Source organism: Anas platyrhynchos, chromosome 5, assembly GCF_047663525.1.
Source record: "Anas platyrhynchos isolate ZD024472 breed Pekin duck chromosome 5, IASCAAS_PekinDuck_T2T, whole genome shotgun sequence".
NCBI classification, from domain to species: Eukaryota; Metazoa; Chordata; class Aves; order Anseriformes; family Anatidae; genus Anas; species Anas platyrhynchos.
In genome coordinates this window covers 59,359,082-59,377,762 of record NC_092591.1, presented here as the reverse complement: position 1 = coordinate 59,377,762, position 18,681 = coordinate 59,359,082, and the positions used below count along the sequence as shown (strand labels likewise).

The window sequence follows — 18,681 nt, the reverse complement described above, 5'->3', positions numbered from 1 at the left end:
AGACACCTCAGTCAGTCCTGGCCTAAAGATATTTTTCAGGAGAACTTCCTCATAATGAACATATGAGCTTTTCCCTGAAATGCTGCCAAGGAAAGGTTCAACTGGGATTACACCTGTCTAAAGCAGATGGGCATTTGATGGCTGACCGAGAGATTTTTTATTAACAATTTGTGCTTCCTTGTTTCACTTCTTGTTGAGGTGTTTAGATTCCTTCAGGTTTTTGTCATTGTCCCTCCTACCTAACAAATGTTCTGCCAGTTTTTGGATGAAGCTTTATTTTGGATTGCAGTGGTTGGCAAATACTGAATTACATGAATGCGATCTTAAAGCTGTTAGTCTTACAAGCAAAGAGAATGTGAAGTGCACATTGAATGTTTAGTGTATAACTAATGTGAAAACAACACTGAAATGTTGTAGAAACAAAAACATTTTGGAGAGGATGCAATATTTTGGTTCCAAAAGGTATGAGCAAGAGACGCTAATAAAGCCATTTATAATAAACTATAGAATAAAAGTATTGAATGTAACTAGGCAAAGAATTGGGTTATTGCCTTTGCACTCAGCTGAGGTAACCCTGGAAGACTTACACACAGGCTCAGAGCTGTCATCGTTTCTAGTTTACAAAAATACTAGGTCTCTCTGCTTGTTTGTGTGACAAACATGACTGAACGTACAGAAAGACACCCAAAAGCAGGGCAGCTAGCTGAACGTCCCACAGCACTGCACAGGGAGCTGACTGCAGGAGTTGCCAGGTCTGTCACCTGGTGAGAGGAGAGGTGACTGGTCTGCTCAGAGTCACTTCTGTAGGGGAAATAATTATTTGTATTAGATTGAGAGAAGACTTATTTATTCATTTTAAAAAGTTTACCTTATAACTTCAGACTTTCAGAAACAATCTGTCAAAACATGTCTTTTGGAAGATGCACATCAGGTGATAGCTAAGCAGAAATAAGGCATGGGCATTTGTGAGCCTAACTATACTCTTGCAGATGGTTCATTAATTCATTTGATAAACAGAAGAATGATGCATACCAATTGGAGACGTAAGTTTTTATCTTTCTGTTGTAATGCACAGCTTTGTACATTATTTATCAGCTCTGTCACTTTATGTTTCTATATAAAAACAGTGATAAATCCACAAGGTAACTTTGGTGCCAAAAATACACAGAATCTTAAAATCCTCAGTCATTACCACCTATTCATCAGCTGCTTGCATCTCCACTGTTAAAGATGGCTGGTTATGAGAAACAACACAAAGTAATGAACAAACCTTAATAGCAGGAACAGATTCTGAAAACATTACAATTCCAGCAGGAATTAATGCAGGAAAGCTTCCAACCCAAATGGTTGGCACTTGTTTCCCTTTCAAGCAGCCTAGAAGAAACACGTCCCAAACTTTGCAGTTTTCAGGCATAGATGAGCATTAAAACACTACAATAAAATATGTCAGGGAAGTCAAAAGGAATTTTTAAAAAGGCAGCTAAACAGCTAGACTTCACAATGCAGAGTTTATGAAAGTATTAGCAATATCTCAATTTCATTAAATGACATTTCTTTTTACCTTTTTAAGTACATATGGCAACAGCCTCCTAACTCAGTTGTCGTATATATGAACTCCAAACATGTGAAGTGTTTGATAAATAAAATCCAGAGTTAAAAAACATGAAACCAAACCAACCAAAGAAGACTACCCATACTGCCTATGTATTTCCTTAGGCTGTATAAACACAATTTCAAGCCTCTATCAAGAACTCAATAGTGGCTTTTTGCAGGCTATCCGTTTAAGCATAGACAAGTCTCTTAGACTTCTTTGTGTTCTAGTTATTTCAAAAATAAGATGGGATAATATTAAGTAGCTAATTTGTATATAGGGGTTTAGAAATAAACATAATTATCATAAGTTATCTCAGAAGAAAGTGCTTTCACAAAACATTATGGGCATAGTTTTAAATAAATGGTGTAATTTTTTTTTTGAATTATTACTTTTGATTGCATTTATTCACTATGTCACCATTTGTAGTTTTATGACACTACAAGAACAACGTAACTTATATTTTCCCAGTCACCAAATATATTTTGAAAACTGCGATCTACTTCAGCAAGTAATAACTGTATGTGTGAGGGTTTAAAACAATGGCAAAAGTATTTTATTACCAGATTGTCACCACAGTATTTTCACTTGGGCCTGCTTTTGTTTAGTCACAGAAAGGGGAAGTGGGAATCCCTTTGCGTTGATTCACCCTGCACAGAAATCTGTTCAATGAAATGGTGCTAGTAGCGTGGTGACTAAGGAGATCTGTGCTCAGAGTGAGATGGCAGGGTATTACTTGGCTCCATCAGATTATGTGTGTAAAAAGTATGAAGTAGAGGGACAAAATTATTAAAGGATGTCAAGAGAGAGGTGCAATAAAGAACACTCCTCTAGCTCACCTGACCCGACAGTCTGCAAAATTAACTGTACCATTTGGGTGAACAACCCTTGGTTTTGTTCAGGACCATAATACCTACAGGATTAAATCCTTTCATAGCACAGCACTTAAGGACTTGAGCTTCCAATCACAAACAGGTAAAACAAAAATAATCAGGAAAAAGCAAAGGTTATTCAATTTTCAGAGCACAGATCAGGCTTTAGACAAACTCACCACAGCTTCAGAGCCCACTCAACTCCTACAGGAGTCGATGACAGTTATTCCAGAGACACTAATGAAATTATTATTTTTTAAACCATTATCATTGCTCGTTCCCCCTCCAAGTTCCCATAAAGCAAAATACAAACTCAAAGGCACCGATAGTTGTGCACAGTTCTGCAGCGTTCATTCCAAATGTTGATAGGAAAAGTCATGGCAGTGTCTATTTTGTGTCACTTATTAACATCTACTATTTCACAGCAGCTTTCAGAAAGGAGAATATTTTTTACAAAATATTTTTTTTGCAAACCAGGAACATAGAACTGCTCCAAATCGGAACGAATAATGGCACAGTAAGCTATTTGGGTTCAAATAAAATCTAGACCAATACATTAAATACGAGCTGTAATGTTGAGTAACACTCATTTGTATTGATTTCCGATTTTGCTCATAGCACATGCTGCCACTGCTTTATACATATACTTTAAAAAGAAATTGGGATCATAGACCCAAGGACTCAAAATACCACCCAAGAATCACATAAAAAGTGCATTAAAATGTGAAAGACAGACAGACTAACTGAAGTATCTTGTGTATTTGGAGCAAAGCCACTTACATGATATATGTTCACCTATGCTGTACATATCAAGCAATCCATTTTATTTATAAAATACACTAAAGCATCATTTTTTCCCTTGAAGGGACATTCTCTCAAAATGCTATTTATGAATTCGTTTTCTTTCTTGTCATGCACTTCTCTGAAATAATTGGATACAATGCAGTCTGCCTCCATTTTAGGAGCTGTCCGTGTTCACAGGTTTTGCCGTAGTGGGACAGCTTTCTTTCACTGACCCTCAGGAATGCAAAGCTCAGTTCCTACAGCCAGCAGCCACCCAGCGTAAGCTGGAGAAATGAGATCCTGCTCAAGCACTGGGAATTGACTAAATTCTGGAGGCTTTGTTCAGATAAACTTCTGGGAGACTAAACCATACAAGTTGGCCTATCGTCAGGAAATGATTAAAGGTATACATAAAATTGGATTTTAAATTAATATATATATACACATTTGCCATAATGTGGCAGGCTTCACTTTCAAAGAAGAAACTGCATCCACTAACAGAAGACTCACACACCTCTATAAGTTTTTTTCTCGTTCAAGTGTTAGTGGCTTATTCCAACCGGACGCTCTTCACTGTGGTGTTACTATTTTATCTGCTAGTGATTGATGTTATTATATGAATAATTCCATTTCTAGGGCTAGCAAATCTTCTACTCAATAATCACTTCCAGTTACGAGGAATTTGTGTTCTGTTGTCCACTAATTCATAGCTACACCAATCAGAGAAGAGCAGAACAAGTGGTTTAGTTCAACTTCAACAGAAGTGGTCTGCTAAATTAGTGTCTCTCCCCAAATCTACAGTATTTCCCATGCACATATCAATTAAGTACACAGATACCAAGTATTTGAAAAGTTAAAATAAATCCAGTTAACTTGATTAATCACTTCTATCTTATCCCACTTCTTGAGAAGTTGTTACTCAAAGTATTATAAGATTTCTTGACATCATCTTGTTATTTTTATGTGGAGTATCAAGGTAATATCTGACATCTGAAATAATAGGGGACAAATACTACACTAATTACATTCAACTCCTAACTAGTCTTTTCATTAGTGAACAAGGAAGAACCTAAACTCCTACACTGATTTTATAATTACATGTTCGGTATAAATTGACTACTGGTTTAGCACTTTTCTTTTGATTTTCCCCAAATCCTAGTCATGGCGTTTATTCAGGAGGTGATCAAATATTTTTTTCCTTGTTGCACTGAAACAGTAGAACACAAGAAATGGACAACAGTTTCTTTACATACAAAAAGCTGAAGGGTGGCCCGCTGGAAAGTTTATTAAATCTCCCGGTGCTTTCAGCAAACCTTGAGAAAAGTCTGAAACTAGATAACACTTTAAGAGGAAAGCATAAGGAACAAAGAAACCGAAGAAAATATTTGGATTTCAACTTCCAGTATTTGGGTTTGCAAATAACATAACATAGAGACAAAGTACAGCTCCAAGTGTTCAAATGCTGGCGTTTATTTAATGTTTCTGAGATGAGAAACCAATCTCAAATTCAAATCTGGAAAAAAAATGAACACTATCATAATTTCTAATTTCCTGAGAATTTAATTCCCTGAGATAATTTTACAGCTTTAGAGTTGTACTCCAAATTCCAATTACATTCTAAAAAAAAAAGAAAAAAAGAAAAATCTTTTTTATGAAAAACATTACTCAAGCTGAATGAAAATTTCAGGAACTCAATGAACATGGAGGCCTAATGCAACGTAATCTCTGCTTATGATCTGCGGAGCAGGATATAGCAGAGAGTCTCCATCTGCGTTTTAGGCAAATGTCACAAAGTACTTATTTTTCATAAGTACGAGCCTGCAGTTTCTAAGAGGTTTATGAGGCACCAAAACAGTTCTCTCCCCCTGCCCCAGAGGTAATCCGTGGCATTAAGGTTTCTTCAGGGATAATTAAAGCTTATCCAGAGAGTACTGAAAATTCATAAATACTGATTCAGGCATTCAGGACAAGGGATAAACTTAATAGTTCCTTAAGCATGACTTAGCAGAGTTGTCACTGGGAATTAAGACACTGGGATAGAAAAGTATTGCTGAAGTATGAAAACAACTTTTATGGAACAGCTATCACTAAGTTACGCATGCTTTGACACAGGATAGAGGCATATTTCAATTGCAGAACAAAGAACAGAGATATTGTGGCATGATTACAAATATCAACTTGTTACCACTTTTTTTTCCCTCAGCCCCACAGCTACATTTACCATTATATGATCTGACTTCATTTTATCCAATCTTCATCTGATTCAGATTTCATTTTGAAAAATTACTTCCTTTTTCCAAATTTAAGACAGGTCAAAGGTGGTACATACTACCTCTGCAAAGCCTCACCAGGTTAGTCAACTCAGACCAGACACAATACAGTAAGGACTCTCAAATTTAAGAAGTTAGCTATATTATGAAGTGGGGGGATTTCTACAACTCTGAAGTCTGTTGAAAGAGATGCATCCCACTAATGCTAAAGCTTACGGAATTCAGTGTTTCCATAGCAAGTCTTTATTTCAGGCCAGGGAAACATATGCCAGAACCTGACACACTCCAGAGGCTCAAGCTTTCCATGCAACTGTGATAAAAAGTTATCTATTACGCACAGGGGAAAGGAATCCACCACACACACAAATATTTTGGTGATCTAACAACAAGAAATCAGTTACTTGCACTTGGAATTTTTCCCCGCTCTGATGCCTTGACACGTTGCGCCCATGAAATCAGATAATTAACTAACCCAGTGGGAACCATTTCAACAAATCCACCCATAAAATATTGAAAGCTGAATTAAAATTCAGGTACAGCATTTGGAAATGAAATATTTTTGGAACGTTAAGCATACATTCAAGAATAAAACTGTAAGACAGTGATTCTTACAATTTCAAATTCATGCTTGTAACTGGCCTTGCTTTCAAATACTTTGAAAACCATTTACCTCTTTTGCCTTCTGAACCAGTGATTATGATGCATTTCTAAGGGACAGGTAAAGCAATTTGGATTTAAAAAGTTTCTGGAGTGACAGCTTATGACTAAATACCACATTTGTAAAATTTGCTGTTAAGAACAGACAGGATATAAATAGAGTATCAAAAAGAATGTAGTGCTCTATGTCTTTTACAAAAGATCTTCAAAACGTTCAGAAGACCTGTAATAGACAATAAGAGTTCCAATTAATTTGTAAGAGACCTAATTTTTTATTTTTTTGTCAAAATTCCTTTCAGTCACCTCTTGGATTACAACACATTACGGCTCTATTCTAGAGGAAACATTTATCAGTCTCATCTGGACAGAGAGAGGGAGGGAAAATAGTTTTACCCTTATCACCTTCCTAGATCTGGAAATTTGTACCTGCATTAGTGGAAAATTCCAATTGACCGTGGCAGGACTTTTCTTCCTGAAGTACAAATTATTTTACAACAATGGACTATAGAACAACATATAACTTTAACTGTAAAATACCGTAAAGAGAAAGATCCTTATAAAACAAATAAGAACCAACTTAAATTTGTGCACACGTGAAAGAGTAAAGCTTTCAACAGGAGATACCCTATTCTCACAGGTTACACACTTTAGCTGTATTGACTAATAACAATGCATTTGGAACAGATAGTACCTAAGCAGGAAGGAGAACAAATTTTGCTCAGTATTCCATTAAAGCCAAGGAGAAATTCCCCTGTACAAGACCAATTTTCCCAAAGGTGAACTCCTACGCCCAACAGAAAATCAGCTCCAAAATATTCATTGTGTTTGTAAATACCTTTTAGGATCTGAAGCTTCAGTTTGCACCTGCCATCCTACCTAGCACCTTAGTTATGGAGACTATTTCAACAGCTTCCCATCACTCAAGCTCCATCGCTCCCCAACAGCTACAAGCAGCATCAACAAATAGCTAAAAGTCCTCACTGTCAACTGAATTGGCAGGAAGCTGGCAAGATCAGCTTTTAAACCTGTATCGATACAAGGTAACATTAAAACAAGAAAGAAGGAAAAACAAAACAAAACAAAACAAAACAAAACAAAACAAAAAAAAAAAAAAAAAAACAGAAGTAGGAAGCAGAACTGAAGCTATTACTGCTATTTAGTTAGCTAATAAACCACGGAGGTCTTGTAATTACATTCACATGGTTAGGACACACAGATTGCATGACAGTTTCTGTTCATCTGACTGGGATTGGCAATGATGCATTTCAGTCAGTAGATGGTGCTGCTTCTTTCTAGCCCTCTCCATCAAAACAACAGTATGTGGTTAGGTACGTATGGTCCCACGTTTACGTATGTTTGTGGAAGGACTGGTACTTGCATCTTGCTGCTTGGCCAAATCAGCAACAAAAACACAAGCTGCCTTCCTAAATCAGCACAACTAACATGAACCTGGTTTTAGAGTATACTTATTAAAGAACAGGAGAGACACAGTCAGACTATGGATTTCTGCCTTTGGAAATGCAAGAACAAACACCAAATGGGTGCCATATTGTTCTCTGTCCCCAAACTACTTTATTTATAGAAAAAAAAAAAAATAACAATCCTTAAAATGCAAAGATAATGTTACTCTTCCATCTACATATGAGGTTTGCAGCCCTCAAATCCTCCTACCACCAACCCTCCAATTGCATCAATTAAGCCTCTACTCACATTCATTAGCAGTCAGTTGCATAGTCTGTATCTGATTTTATGCATTCCAGCAAACCTGAGCATATTCAGTACACTAAATGAGTCCATGCTATTTGCTTAGCTTGATTATTGTCAAAAGACTTCCATTGCTACTTCAAAAAAAATCTTGGCATACTCTTACTTCTTTTGATACATCACCAGACTTCTGATCTGCAGACACAACAGATCACGAGACTGATTTGACGTGAAAGATCTTGCAAGATTTACCATTAAATGTTGGGACTGGTCTGCTGGCCTGGAGGCACGCAGGAAGAAGTGTCAGGTAAAACAGACAGCCTCATCTTCTCTATGACTTCTCAATTAATCAGTGAATTCAGTCCGGATGCTCTAGTCATATAAACAGCATACAACACTTAGAAGTTTACTTCAAATTTTCAATACTTGGATCTCATCAAAGATAGGACCTAAGAGATTTCTTGGTCTTTGCAATTTAAACAGGAAAAATATCTCGAGGCAAGGCTCTTGCTTTCTTTTGGCCCTGACAGCCATAACTGAAATCTGAAATCAGAAGTGTACCAAAAAGAAAAAAATAAAAACATTCTAAATAGTTCAAAAGCTTTAAAGTCAGATTATTCTCATAAGAATTTATAGAAAAATAATAGTAGAAGAACAAAAATGGAAAGAAAAAGGTATTTAGCACAAGAGGAAGCACCTATAGATGTCAGGGGAAGACTCTGGTTATTTTCCTATTCAAATGGAAAGGAAATAAAAAAGATTGTAAAAGCTAACGGTCCAGCTTTGATAGCATTTCAATGCCCTTCCCTGCAAAGTTTTTATTTGAGGCTCTTCTACAAATTCTCCTATATACCCCTGCCACCACAACACTCCAGCAGGACAGCACAGTTCCCAACATGATTGTGCTACTGCCCTGGCACCATGCAATCGGTCCCCTCAGACCTATAGGAAATGCCACTACCAACAAAGTCTGAAGGCTCACAAGCAAAAGAAGACAAACAAGAATACTTGTGAAGAAGACACAATCTACATGTATGAACTCTCCAATTATGTACATTTTCCTGCATCAGCTAAAAAACATAAAGTCATATTTACAAATTTTAATTTAAAAGTCTATTTAAAATATTGAGTCCCACTCCACTTATTTATCTGCCTGTTCATGCTGCAGGTATGTGCACTGTCCCAGAAAAACACAGCAAGCCCCAAGGCATCTAACACCAAGAACCTTCATGAATCACTTTTTAAGAATTGCTACACTAACATCCAGATGTACACCATGATTTCAGCATCGCCTGCACAGAGCTCAGCAGGAGCATACTCACACTGAAAGCCTTTTTTCCTTTTCAGCCACATAGCTTTGAAAAGACCTTCTAATTTTCAGCAGAACACGACAGCAGCTTGATAAAAGCCTCAAAAGAGTGGGAAATGGTTCAGAAGTTGAATTAACTAAAAGAGTTCATAAGATCTGCTGACATTTGCTTATAACTACTCATAGTCTCTGCTCGAGGGAGTCTCATTTACCTTTATGGTAAATACAGCTGTTGCTAGCAGTAAGCAAGTTGATGCAGCAGCATCTTCCTTTTGTTCTGCAATATAGTTCTTTCCTTTTGAAATTTTATCTGCAGCTTCTCAGCAAGACAATAAATTTGCAACAGCGAATGAAGCCTCAAATAGTCAACAGAGCTGAAGGACTGGCATTTGAGGAAACGACTGAAGTACGTGTGTATATGGAGAACGAGTCCGTGGGAGCAGCCAGGCTGCGCTGCAGGTCCACCAGCACCTCTTAAGAAGCAGGGACATGGAAAGACTGCGGAGCCCATCAGTTACGGCACGTGGCAAAGTCCTCCTGGGCAAAGCTCAAGACAACCTCCCCGTCCCCCAGCCCAATATTCACTGGCAGATACCTCAGGAAGCAGGGCAAGGAAGAACATACGTATTGGTACCATTCCAGCATCGCTCTCCCCAAACAAATTCTGGCTCAGAATTTTTTCAATTTTGACTCATATGGATTTACCCAGTCACATCTTGAACTCCTGTTAAATTTAACAGCCACCACGCTCTGCGTACCAAATTTCCACGCTTTGATACCTGACAAGAAAGCACGAAAGAGCTATGGAACCAAATTGAGATTTATTTTTTTTTTTAATTAAAAGGGAAACAATGGTAGCAAGTTGTATTAGACTTTTTGCAAAGGAATACTGTGAACACCCTGCACAGTTTTACACCTTGACTATAGAAAATAATAGGTAATAATGATGAAATAGCAGAGTCTTGGAAACAGTTTGCAATTGTAGAATTCAGAGGGCTTTGCAGAAATCATGGGCATATTGTTGGGTACCACTGCTATAATGCTGCATTCAAAAAAAAAAATATTTATCCACTGTCTATGAGATACTAGATCAGTTATGCAACAGGTATTTTCCATCTTCTACTAATATTTTTTTTTACATTTTTGAACATCTTAGTTTTCTCATTGTCAAAACGTGTCTCTAAATAAGATCATAATGTCATCAAGGAATAAAAACCAAGACTCCAAAGGAGGTCCTGGTGGCATGTTAATGTTTACAAACCCACCAGCCTCTTCTGGTTCCTTTTGAAATCCATTTCTAGACTTTTATGTTTTCTGTGTGTTTAAAATGCCATATGAAAAATGGAAGTGAACAATGTCAACATTAAAATCCGGATGTGAAAGTCTATAAATTGGATTAAATTTCCATAAACATTAATGAAAAGCAGAGTTCACAAAAAATACATTATTGCTCTGATTTTCATTATGTAGCTCAGCAATGCAAATAATTAGGAGTCTGAGAGGAAAAAAAAAAAAAAAAAAAAAAACAACACAAAACAGTTGCTGTTCTTAAATATGCATCTACTGTTATGGCTTGTTAATGGGAAGAAGGCTGTTCTAGATCATAAACTACAAATCCCAAAGCTTTAAGGATGAAAACATAGAAGTAGAGGTATTACCGACCACTTGAACAGAGAAAGCTGTCACATTGACTAGCGAAAGAAGTCGGGCTCTTTTAATACAGTGTTGGTTGCTGCATAAACTGCATATAAACTGCAAAAACGCAGTATCCAGGCTTTAAGTCTTAAAACAATTTATTTGCATTTTAAACTGTGTAAGTGATGCCCAATTAGTTCAAAAGTACACAGAAGGAATGGCTGTCCTGGCACAGTCTTGAATACTGTAGAAGAGCTACTCTGAAGGAAGTAATCAGAGCTACAGAAGTCACCACAGAAAACACAACACAGAAACAAGAACCCCACAACTACTAATAGTATGAAAAAAAGTTGTAAGAAAGACAAACTATGAAGGAAGAAGGATGTTCAAAAGACCCAAGATAATTAAAAAAAAAATAAAAAAAAAAGTGGAGGCTGGAATGAAAATGCTTGCATTTTGCCTGGAAAACACTTAAATAAAAACTGAGGTTAAACGTTCCATTAAACAAAGATGGAAATGCGCAAGAAAAATATAATATTTAGCCAGTAAGAAAGTCTTCGTACAAGATCGTCTGTTTCTCCTTTAATAAGCTAAGTATCAATGGCATTTTGCAGATGCACAGAATTGCGTAAAACCTACAGCAGAAAGGAACATAAATGCAAGCATAAGCATACAGCTAGTCCCTGAATCACATTTAGAAAATTGAAAAACAGTCCAAAGGAAGTGCACAATCAGAAAGTTAGGAAAGTTAAACAGTAGAGAGAAAAAAAATAATGGAAACTGATGGACACGTAGCTAAAAAGAAGCATTACTTAACCATATCACAGGGGGACACACGTATGAACCAGATGCACTACTAGACTATCTCAGAATGAAAACAAACTAAAATACACAGAAAATCATACAAACAACTTCAATTTTTCTGAAACGATAATTACCTTTTACATTTACTTCCTCAGGCATCTCAGCTAGAACCACACAGTTATTCAAATGTTTACATGAAGAAAAAAATATATTGACTAGCAGAAATAATTCATTAAAATTTCAAAATGTGTTTTGTTTTGCTCTTGTTACTTATTTAAATAAAAAAAGTTTTAAAACTTAGACAGCAGTCAAGCCACTTTTTCTGTCAATGCTACAGATCCGCTTCTGAATTATTAGCTGACAAGATAATTTTGTTAGAACTGATCTGATCCACTGAAGAGCCTGCAGTGGGATTTCAGATACAGCAGACCTATCTTGCTCATCTCATGCTAGTTCTCCAAAATAATTTTTTATAACAATATACATAAGATGACCTAATTCGCGCATCTCTCTTAAATTGGAGTTTCTAATTCAGCTAACTTGGGCACAAAAAGAATAATCAGCAGAGATGAAAACACACACAAAAATGATAAAAGCAAATATCCACAAATTACATCCTACCACAAATAGGACGTAAGTAGTCACGTAAGTTGCCACTTTGGAATTTTATGATAAAACCAAACCACAATACTGTTTAAGAGATAAACATCATGTGTTTCCACAAACATATTCCACGTGCACGGAATAACTACATACTTACTTGGGCCAGTAAACAAAGCCATAAACTAGACAGCTTTCATCCTGCCTAAGTGAAAAGATAATTTGATACTAGAAAATAATCTCTATCAAACTTCCTGCATATCGAATTCTCTAATAATAAAGTTTATTTTTACATGTACTCCACGACAACATTCAGTTTACACATTTTACAGCAAATATACCTCTTATTATGCCGAATTATTCCAAATGAGTTAATACAAGCTTCGGCATTAATGTTTTCTCCTCCACCCTGCAACGATTTCATCCTCAATCTCTGTGAACTCCATTACATAAAATCTCATTCTTCTAATGGGCTGGCATTTATTTTTCATTACAACAACCCATCTAGATTTTATTCCACACAAACCGGCATTCCTGTTTAAGAAGTCTTCAGGCTTACAAGAGAAAGCCTTTCCAGTAACAGCCACTACCTTATTCACCTCACAACACTGCACAGAACATTGTAACTGCAAGTAAGAAGATTGATAAGCTTGGCAAAATTAAATAAAAAGCAAAATCAAAAATTCTGACGTCTGCTTATAATTATTAGAAAACACAAAATTACACGAGAGACACTGTGCATGTCCTGCCTGGGAAGCCACTGTTTCTGTTCTCCAGAAAATTAATATTCGAGTGAAAACAAATTCTAACAAAGTAGAGTGATATAGAAAAAAAAAAATCCCCCAAAAGGAAGACTTATTTTGAAGTAACCAATCACATTATCTCAAAAAATTCAAAAGAGCAAACATCTGGAAGCCCAAGTTCAGAAGTTTTCAAAACTTACATTTCCTAGGAAAGTACACGAGTCTTAGAAACATCAGAAAGCAACAAAAAAGTTTCAGAATAAAGAAGTCTCCCAGGAGGAGCGCAACAGAAAAAATAAAAGTTTGTTGAAACATGTTGGTGTTTGGTAACTTCAGATCACACAGCTGATGCAGTACCCTGCATTATCAAGGTGGAACTAGGAGAAAACTTGATAGTCACTGGCAGGGCATTCCTACATAAGAAAACTAGGAACTCACAAGACCTTTTTGGCTTCATGGTGAAGAATAGAAAAATTCTGGTAATGTTCCAACATGTTATGGAATGTCTACGTTCCACACAGCTTTTTTGTTTTAATGGTTTTTTAAACACCCTTTCATAGAATTGTTGTCATCCCCCCCAGCATGCAGGGCAGCTGCAGAACCTGATCAGTTCAACATTTGCTTTGGAGCTCGTTCAGCTGATACCAACCTACCTCTGCTTCCAAAGTAGCAGAGCATGGCTGGATCTACTGCAAGTTAGCAAGAGCAAAATTAGAACAAAGACATAAAATCACGGGGCAAGATGAGATATTGTCATTTTTGCACAAGACATTTATATGGGGAACGGTAATTACAAAAAAAGTGCACACAAGCATGTTTGCTAACTTAGACATGGTGTTTGGACTTATTTTTACCTAAGGAACTGTTTATTTAAATCCACGTTTCTTTAGAATTCAAGTCTTTTTTGTTGGATAGCATCTCTGATCTTCACCTGCACAAACAGTAAAGAATCTTTATGCTACCTTTGCAAGCTGAGCCACTCGTCAGTGTTCCTTTTCCTTCATGTAGATAAGCCAGTATTTCACCGATATATACATCTATACTTTGTTTGTTGGATGAGAGAGGTAGTTCTGTTTTCTGCCCAAATTTAATTACAAAATCATAGGTCTTTTAAGATGGGCTTTGAATACATTTATATTTATAAGAAACAATAAATATGGGGGAATACGAATGAAGGTTTTGTTTTGTTGTTTAATGCTGAACATGATTTTGCTATTGTTCTGCAGTTGAATAGTTACCAACATTCACAATCCAAATCTTGGCATGAGCAAAGTCAATGGCAAGACTCCTGGTGGTTTCAATGGGACCAGGATCTGTTGCCCTAAAGCAACTGGCCTCTCCCCCACAATCCCCATGATAAATATGTCATTTATTATGTGGCATTAAAACTGAGTGGTATAATGCCTGTTCTCTGCATCGTTTTACTGCACGCAAACTGTAGCTTAACATCACATTATACCACAATTCACATCAAGTTTCCTGGGAAGAAGCTGCAATATGGAGAAAATAACACTTGACAGGGGTGGTAATTATTTTTACATCACAACCTACAGAATTACAGCAAGATTTGCCTTCTTTATGCTAAATAAGCAATTCTGTGAGAATGTAAGTGACATTGTAGCTAAAGGCACGGTCTTACTGAAATTTAACAACTCCCGCTGTTTTCAGAAAAGAACTAAAGAATCTTGTAAAAATCATTTATTTTAAGATGGCTTTTAAGATGGGTGGGAGAGAGACTGGGGAGAAAACTTACTTGCCTGCCTCATCTTTTAGAAACATGTCCAGACAAACACAAATTGAAGCGCCTTGACCAACAAGAACTTTGCCTTTCTACAGATTAAGTATTGAACAAATACTGTTACTTTAGAAAAGTTTCTTTAGCTATAATTCACAGTTCTCTAGCTTTAAACAAACAAAAAGCTGTGTCTGCTCTGAGCTGAGCTTGTTCTAAGTTTCAGGTCTTCCAGATCTGTAGCAAATATTCTCAATTTCTAATAAAGACAAAACAAAACAAAAACCTCTATTGTATAAAGTTTGGATAAATCTTCTGTAATAGTTATATCAAACATGACACGTAACATTTTTAAACAACATTAACAAGTATGCAAAGGACTTCACTGTGGAAAGAGAGGAATGGAAGAGACAAGCAAAGAAAGAAAGAATAGAGCTGTGTAGAATACTAGCACAGATTTCCTCGCTAGCTTGGTTTGGTTTTTTGGTGGATGAGAATGAAATTCCTGGACTATATAATAAAAAAAAAAAAATAAAAAAAATAAAACTTTCATTGATTTTCTGAACATGAAAAGATAAATTCTGCATGCCCCTAGCAAAGTTACTAACTTGCAACTACTGTACAGCTAATAGAGTGTTTTTATAGTTTGTTATATTACCTAGCAAGACAACAAATTGCTCTCACAGAATATTTGGTAAGGGGTTAGAGGATTAGAAAATGAACTGCGCTTCACAAGCTGATGAACAAGCTTTCCACCCCTCCCAAGTAAGGCCAAAGAGAGAGAATTTGGAATAACCAAATATACAAGGGATCTCACCACAGCCAGTACACGCTTTTCGGAATTTTTATCTTAAATAGCTGAAACAAATGAAAAAAATAAATAAACAAATAACTACATGCATACATGTACATAGTTCTGGATATTTGGTCAAAATGGATTTTCACCTAAGTATCCTGACTGAGCTCTTCAAGGATCAGCTTCTGATAAGCTTACCCTGGCTTTCAACATGCCCTTTAGAACTCTCTAGAGAAAATATCTACCAGCTTCAAGAGCACGGAGACACCAGGATCAGTTCCACCGCAGTCAGAGTAACACGAAAAGCACTGAAATCAGGAATCTTATTATGTGCAATAAATCCAAATACTTACTATCACATCTCTGTCTTCATTCCCCATTAGCCGTGTACTGAGGGCAGCACAAGCAGCAGCTGTGGGTCAAGCTGGAGTGGGGAGGTGCCTGGTGAGGCTGGTCAGTGCCAATTAAGCTAATTTGTGCCATCTTGCCTCCCCTCCCAGCCAGGTGTGTGCACCCACCTCTCACAGCCATGGAGAGGTGCTGCAGAGGGGTTTTGCTGGCAGGGGATATTCCAGGAAATGCAGAGGCTCCAGACTGGGAAAGAGACGTGGCATGGGAGATTCGGGGCAGGTCAGGGTTTAGGCTTCCCAAGAGGGGAGTCTGAGGAGGACGGGGGACCTTTAGGGCACCCGGAAGAGGCCCCATGATCTGGGCAGGCTGGACTGGAAGGCTCCCAGCTGTAGCCAATGAGCCCCATGGGGCAACACAGGTTGGGAGGGCAGAGCCTGCAGCCAGGTCCCCAGAGGGTCACGGGGTCAGTGCCCCAGGGATGTAGTTTTTGTCAGAGAAGTAGGCTCAATCACTTGGTTTAAGATTTTAATTTAAAATTTTGCCATAGAGCTTCGTTTTCCTGCTTCAGATATACTTCCAAGTAAACCACCCCAGGTTTCAGATTTCACAGGCAGATTGTCTCTAACAAGTGAATGAAGGAATACTTAAGCTTGAAAACGTTCAAATGAATCTGTCTGACGAAGACCAGGACACTAAAATGTCACACCCTTTGGAAAGGGTTACAACTCTCAACAAAGGCTTACATTTTTGATGACCTGTTGCTTTTAATTTCATTTGTAACTGTGTACTATTCAGAGTGACATACTGGCATGGCAGCAGTTGCTCTAGACTGACACACTCCGAAATTAAAACTAGGAACAGGAAAGATCAAGAATGCTTTGATGTTTGCAGTTTAAAAAAATAAAATAAAATAATAATCAGGCTTTGTTACCGTGAAATGGAGTAACACCTTGGAAACCCCACACTGCGCATCTCACCCAAATAAAACTTACTCATGTTTGTAGGAACAACGTTATGAATTCCCAATGAAGATAGCTTTCTTTCAAAAACAAAACAAAACAAAAAACACCAACAACATTCAAGTACAAACAAATGTTGCATGTCTTGGATTTTCAAACATTAAAGCACAGTATGTTCATTAGCAAACATCTGTTCTTATCATAACACATTAGAACAACTTTTACGGAAAACATTCTGTATGTTTAATTGTCAGCAGATGTAGCATGCTTAGAAATGTTTCTTGAAGTATGTAATTTCTGCAAAGGTGACTACTTAATTATTGTGTCTAGGTGCACCCCCTAACCAAGGCAGCACAAGCACCCACAGAGGGGGATTTGTTGCCACATCTCTTCAGCATGTATTGCACAAGCACATGCAAAATCCACAGAATTCAGCCTAAGCAGAAATCCAAGCTGCTTTAAATTCCTTGGAAAGCTTCCTTTAAAGCTAAAAATGCACATTTCACTACCTGAACATTTTTTAATTTTTGCTGTCATTAACTTTTGCCTTTTGGTCTCTGTATTTGCCTAGAATATTCTGGGTTGATAATGATTCAGAATTACTAAACTGCACAGTCATCTATCCAAATGGAGTCAAAGAAAAAGTGCTCGTTTCAGTCCAGGATCATCTGGAAAAACATTCCCAATTTGGACTGCAGGTTGACTACACAAGCAGTAAATCATACACGGTGGATTCGAAGCCAAACAAGACAGCCACCTAACACGTACAGCTGGATTTTTCCTGTTTTGAAAGGCTGGTACTTTGGAAAGACGGATGGGAGCCTGGAGACAAGACTGAGGAGCTAAAAATTGAGAGAGGAGGGAATAGTCCCAACAAATGGGATGGCCAGAACTTAGAGGTTTCCTAATACAACACAAATAGGATGGTTTTGCATGTACTTCTTGATTGTTCCTCACTGTCTTTTCTGTGCATTTTTGCACTTTGACAATGACTAAAATGTGGCTGCTTTATGAAGTCTTTTGCAAAGCCTGTATGCCCTGAATTTCAGGCTTTTCAAGACAGTGATGACCTAGAGGGTTCAAATCTCCTGGAGAACTCTGGGGAGCATGAAAAAGAACTTGTTTCAGATTTCAGAAATTTGGGCAGAGAAGTACTTATTTCAGAAAGGAAGGCTAGGTTAGAAGGCAGAAACCTTAGCATTATACCTCAGAGCACACGCTTTGAGATACAGTTGATTTTTTCTACAGCAAATTGGTCTGGGTAGTAAAGGCTGGCTATAGTTCTGCAGCTGAGGGAATACACATCCATAAGGTTTCTAACACAGCCTACAACAAGCTACAGAACAGATTTGGTCCTTGTGGACAGTCAGCCATAGCTCATCTTAAATGACAAACCCCTATATACAGCTCTTGCAGAGAAGGGAAAGAAAATGAATTTATTTTCCTTCTTGGTCATCACCAAAACAGCTGTTCAATGAGTTCTGGTCTACACGCCTACAAGCCCCAAATCATAGTTTCTCCTGCAAAAGTTTTCCTGCATCAACGAAGATGGACAAAAAATAACAAAAAACAACACAACACTTGCATCCTCGCTTGAATTTTCAGATACAGGACTTATCAAGTTACACTTTCAACAGTAAATATACTTGACATTTAGTTGCTGAAATAAAGTAAATATGGGACCCAATTGTGTCATTTTTATGGAGTAGAACTACATGTTCGAGCATATATCAAAAGTGAAATTCATCTAACTAAACAGAAAAGAATAATCCAAAACTGACAAGGGATATGAAAAAAAGGTTGATACAAAACATTTCAAAGATTCCTGACTGGGTATCCCTAAGGAGTAGAAGCCGTTAGACCATCAAAGAGCAT

General features: G+C 37.3%; 1 protein-coding gene across 5 annotated transcripts in view; it reads right to left on the bottom strand.

Annotated features, from left to right (window-relative positions):
- The window catches only part of SPON1 (spondin 1), a 427,336-nt gene that overhangs the window by 196,589 nt on the left and 212,066 nt on the right, over positions 1 to 18,681 (bottom strand). Inside the window, exon 1 of one of the 5 annotated variants that reach the window (XM_038179870.2) lies at positions 15,850 to 15,868. The exons of the other annotated variants lie outside the window; for them this stretch is intronic. Within the exon in view, the coding sequence (XP_038035798.1) occupies position 15,850 (1 nt within the window). The 5' untranslated portion in view covers positions 15,851 to 15,868. Of the gene's footprint in view, positions 1 to 15,849; positions 15,869 to 18,681 lie in introns of those variants that run through there. 5 annotated transcript variants of the gene reach the window in all.